This window comes from Cebidichthys violaceus, unplaced genomic scaffold (assembly GCF_023349555.1).
Source record: "Cebidichthys violaceus isolate CVI_PGR_0920_01 unplaced genomic scaffold, fCebVio1.0.p SCAF_3, whole genome shotgun sequence".
In the NCBI taxonomy this organism is placed as follows: Eukaryota; Metazoa; Chordata; class Actinopteri; order Perciformes; family Stichaeidae; genus Cebidichthys; species Cebidichthys violaceus.
In genome coordinates this window covers 2,019,756-2,025,305 of record NW_027176483.1, presented here as the reverse complement: position 1 = coordinate 2,025,305, position 5,550 = coordinate 2,019,756, and the positions used below count along the sequence as shown (strand labels likewise).

Below are 5,550 nucleotides of genomic sequence, written 5' to 3'. Positions count from 1 at the left end.
CGATGGACGCCCGGGTACGGATCTCAACGTGAGGCTCGGGGACATTTAAGGGGCTCTGAAGGAGGCCGGAGGCACGGAGATGTGTTCGTAGGACTGAATCCTCTTCACTGTCAAATGATTACATGGAAAGTGAAAGGTGTCACTTTGTGGTGATGAACCCACGGAGAATTATCTCCGTCTTTTTAGCCTCCTTTAGCTCCTACTTTTGGTTTTGCGGAAACATTTCCCGTCCGGTTCAGTCTCCAAGGAGCTCTGAAGAAGCCGCTTTGCATCATCTACTCAAACCAGATGTGAGGGTGAATATTAGAGTGAAACAAACACCACACCAACTGACCCTTTACTACGTTAACATGGAGCCCACACTGTCACTACCTCAAGAAATGTCATCTGATTTTTGGGAAAAACCACAAAGGTATTTCAAAGAGAAGCAGACAGAAGGGTCTACAGTGTGTGTTTGAAGGATGTCAAGTACTTTGGATGACAGACTCCTAAACATTTCATGCTGATATGAATATTTATTATAGACTGTCAATGTTGCCTTTTGATCTGTGACTTTTGTTTCTTCATTTTGTTGTTTTTGTTTCTTCTTTTGGATTTACTTGAGTTGCTCATTTGGAAAACTTGAACCTTGAGTCTCTCTAACTGTAAATAAAGTCTGAATGAGAAGGAATGAATGAACATAGATTGCAGCAATGTAGTTTTTGTACATAAACTTCTACCTGCTCTCTAAGTACTCTGGTACAGTATAATTGCTGGACTGGTGTGTCCGTAGCTGCAGAAGAAGAAGCGAATCAAAATCAAGAAAAACAGAATAAAACGTCAATAATTCAAAACATGAGGCTGTTTTAATGTCTCACACACACACACACACACACACACACACACACACACACACACACACACGTTTGTATGTGTGTGTGTGTGTGTGTGTGTGTGTGTGTGTGTGTGTGTGTGTGTGTGTGTGTGTGTGTGTGTGTGTGTGTGTGTGTGCTGCTCTGTGTTTACAGCTCTAGAACACACCAGAGAAACACTGCCCTCTAGTGGCCACAGTGTCTGTTACAGCCTCTCAACACAACTTATCTAAACTGTATAACTGTATAAATACACGGTATGAAAACAATACGCCGAAATAAAACTAATTCTTCATTTAGAGTCTCATTTTTCAGTCGAAACGGTTTCAGTCACCGTTAAGCTCCTGTTTGAGCTGTAGGTGTTTCTGATATTTTGTCCACCCTAAGACAAAAAAATATTAGTTTCTAAAAAAAAAAAAGTTATTATTTCTCATGATATTTTCACAGTGAGGCATATCTCTAAATGTGTTCTGTTCCAGCGCTCTAGTTGACTGTGAATTAAAACACATGTTGCTTCCCTTTTCCAGTCAAAGATCGTCTATGTGAGAGGAGGCATCACTCGGAGGGTGAAAAACGTCCCCCGCTACTGACCGCTCATCGGAGAAATCAGTGCGCTTTGCTATTTTAAGGACATTCTTTACCGTTGTGCACACTTGGCAGAGACTTTGATGAGATGATCGTTATCAACCGATTAGCATAGTTTAGCACGAAGAGTGGTAGTCTGACTTCTTTGGTTAATAAAAAAATGAAATATAACAGAGCCGAACTAACATCTTTCCCCGTTTCCTGTCTTTGTGCTAAGCTACTGCTAGCCGTAGCCTCATGCTCATTGTACTGTTTGTCATAATATTGCTTAAAGGATTATAACCATTCAAACTGTCTTTACTTATTCTATTTTCCTCACTTTGACAGGAATGGGCTTCCACAGACTCGTGGTTGTTTGCAGCCTCCATTAACTCAGGTGACATGTTTGTAGTTTAATAAATGAGCATTTCCAGTTTATGTTACTTTACAGCTACTCCAATACATACATATTGTACTTTTACTGCACTGCATTTATTTGACAATTATAGCGACCGTTTACGTTTTACATACAAATATGAAATATGCTTTTTGATATGAAGAAGTACTATACTACTAATATACAAACAATCTAAAAATGGCTGAACCACAACATTAAAATGCACTTACATGTATTATTTAGTGATAAACAGAATAGTATAATATTCTACATTTATGATGTAACATGATATATCATAAATTTATGATATAAAGTACATTTTGCACATAATATTTTTAATTAAGTAACAACTTGCCTTCGGGACTTGTACTTGTAATGGAGTATTTATAGTGTGGTATTTCTACTCACCACTGGTAGACTCGCAGTGTTCCGCGAGCTTCGTGGTTTCAGAAACACCGACAGAGTGAGACCTCTTGTTGTTGATTTTTTTTTCTTCCTCTCTATCTGCGGTTGCAGCCACAGGTTGCTCACCTGTGTGCTGGAGCGCTCGAGTCACACACACAAACACACACGCACACACACAGCGCGCGCGAGAGAGCTCCGTGCTTCAGCCAGTGGCGGCGGACGCGCGCTCCCATTCCAGCACTCACATTCCCGGTGCGACGGAACGAAAGCGCACGCTGGCGACGAGCCTCCGTGCTGTTAACCGTTGACACTCTACTGGACATTACGGACGTTTCTTCGCTGGGGTCGTGGTCTACAAGACACCGGAACGGGGGAGGTACCGGAGGGGTCGGTAAAAGTGCAGTTTCCGTTAACGCCACGTCGACTAAAACAAACAAACTAAAACAGTTTTTTTTTTTTTTGTTTCGGTCTGAACCGGACTTTTAACGCCGTGAACCATGCTGGACCCGTCCTCCAGCGAAGACACCGGCGGGGAGTCCGACCCAGAAGTTGTGCAGGAGACTCCGAGGAAACCTGCGGCCGGTCCGGCGGGGAAACGTGGGAACAACAACACCACCAGCAGCACCACCAGCACCTGCAGCAGCAGCAGCAGCAGCAGCCGGGCGCGCGGCCAGCGGCGTCAGTCCGCCGCACCTGGAGGTGCCCCCGGTAAAGGTGTCAAAGACAGCAAAGCTACAGGTGAGGAGGAGGAGGAAGAGGAGGAGGAGGAGGAGAGGAAGGAGCGCGAGCGGATCCAGAAGGAGGAAGAGGAGAGGAAAATTAAACTGCAGATTTACGTGTTCGTGCTGCGGTGCATAGCCTACCCGTTCAACGCCAAGCAGCCCACCGACATGGCCCGGCGGCAGCAGAAGGTGAGTCCGGACAACACGCACCTGTTGGTGTCACGTGCAGGGACCTTATGTGTCCATTCAAAGCTTGCGGTATATATATATATATATATATATATATATATATATATATATATATGTATGTATGTATGTATGTATGTATGTATGTATGTATGTATGTATGTATGTATGTATGTATGTATGTATATATATATATATGTGTGTATATATATATGTATATGTATATATATGTGTCTGACACGTGTCTCAAAATAAGCGCGACGTGTGTGAAACGAGTGCCGAATTCAACATCCGCTTGACTTGCGTAGCGTTAGCCGGTTCCCTCGTTAGTGCCGTGTGCACCTGCTTGGCTCGCTCCATGTCCACCTTACATTGACGGAAACCCGAGAGGAGTCTGGTGTAGTCGTGAAGACGCGTACTCCGGGTTCACGTGAGCACCCTGTGACCCCCATAGCGCACTCATTCAAACCTCGTCCACACCCTTACACCATGACACTAAACACGCTCCCACTTCCTCCTCTAACGGTTGACACTAAAAGCGCTCGTGTGACGTGACGTGTGATGGGGTTTCCTGCAGCGTTATCGTTGCGTCACTGGGTTTAATAAGAGCACCTGTTGATTGAGAATCACCGCGCTCTGAAGTGAAGATGGATCTGTGTGCAAATAACCTTTTTTTTATGATGGATGTGTTCCTGCTCTGCATAGAGGTCTGGACCTGCTCTGAGAGGTTCCAGTTCCGACTGAAGAGCCCCCAAAGTCCCCCCCCCCCCCCCCCCCCCCCATCTGGGATGCTTGTTAATGAGCATCTCCTGCTGGTTCATGTCAAATGTGCAGATGAGGCCTTTTCATCCCATGTGCGCGCGGTGGCTGTTCTTCCGACAGAAGGCAGACGTGGGAGTTTATTTGTGCACAAGTATATCAGCATCCGAATATTACCCCCCCCCCCCCCCCCCGAGATCCAGCAGGAGACACCAGCCCGTGTCCTGCAGCGTTGTGTCCCTGCTCCTCCCGCGAGCGTAAAGTAAACAGGAGGGTGCGTTCACTAACAACACGAGAGGGGAGACATTGATTTCTTGTCTCGCGGAAGGACGCGGGGCTTCCTTCCTCGTTGCGCCAGCGCTCCCACGGCAGGAGGCGCACGCTTGGCGAGTTGCCAGTTTCGAGTCCCTCGACTCTCTGGGTCGATGGTAACGCCCAGGATGACGCTCCAGAGGACGGGCTGAGGTATCCCTTCATGAAGGGGATTCATCGTCTTTACGTCCGCTTCGGCTCCGCTCGCGCTGCACCGTCACCTACGTGCGCTTCGTCACGTGAGCGTGAAGGTAGCTTCGCTGTGTCACAACGTCACAGTGAAGCTACTTCACCGACACCTCCAGACCCCCTGAAAGCCTCACCTGCAACATCCAACACTGACAATTGTCTCTAAAATGTCTTTTTGCTACTTTCTACTCGACCACATTTCAGAGGGAAGCATAGTGGACTTTATACTTCACCACATGTATTTATAATGATACAATATATAGTTATACATGTAAGTTCTGCCGATTGAAGAACAATCTCACCTCAAGCTCCGTAAAGTAACTCATCTGGAGCCTTCAGTCAAAACGTTTGAGGAACCTTTGAAGCCGACATGGAGAAGAAGTCCTGAAAGTTTGATCACAGCCGGAGGAACTCCATCTGCTGATGAAGACCAGGTGATGTTGATCGAAAGCTGAACTGTTGACTTGGTGTTAGTCGACGAAGGTTCCTTCAGTTAGTTCGTGATTAAGGCTTTTGTCATTTTGAAAGACTTGTTTCCAAGAAGCTTCTCTGGTGAACACAAGATGTCTCTGCCAGGTGGTTTTTCTTCTTCATAGAAGTCAGCTGAAAGCCGTTTGAAGGAAAGAAAGCAAAATAAAAAAGTGATGCATGATTTGGAGACTGACCAGATTTGTAGTTGAAGAGCTGAAACCTTTAAACTCTTAATGTGATTCTTGAATAACGTCCAAGGCCCACGTGTGATGAAGTGGAGATGGATGGATGGACAGAACCAGTGTCTTCCTCACATTATGGTTGTATACACGTCTGGTGTTGGACTCTCAATACTGATACTGTCTGGTTCAGGTAATGCAGCTTCTCGTGGTGACGGATGATTCGATTTACGATTCCAGCATTGATGGTGGTTCAACGTGTTGATCCACCGTCTCTGAGTCTCTCCAACCTACAAACCAGCCTTTGATCAGCAGCCGAAGCCCCGCCTCTTCCACTGTCCTCATGGGAGTTATAGGAAAAAATAAATAAATAAAAATAAAATATATATATATATATATATATATATATATATATATACATTTCAACACCTTTTTTTAACAAAATGAGACTTTCTTGACGTTCAAAATCGTCTTTTCAATTGGCAAACATCATGTGTGTAATTCACGGCACGAAT

At 45.2% G+C, this 5,550-nt stretch overlaps 1 protein-coding gene across 1 annotated transcript in view; it reads left to right on the top strand.

Moving 5' to 3' along the window:
• The first annotated feature begins 2,443 nt into the window (after positions 1–2,443).
• cadps2 (Ca++-dependent secretion activator 2) overlaps positions 2,444–5,550 on the top strand; it is a 135,532-nt gene continuing 132,425 nt past the window's right edge. Inside the window, 1 exon segment of the mRNA XM_068724123.1 lies at positions 2,444–3,128. Within this exon segment, the coding sequence (XP_068580224.1) occupies positions 2,715–3,128 (414 nt within the window). The 5' untranslated portion in view covers positions 2,444–2,714.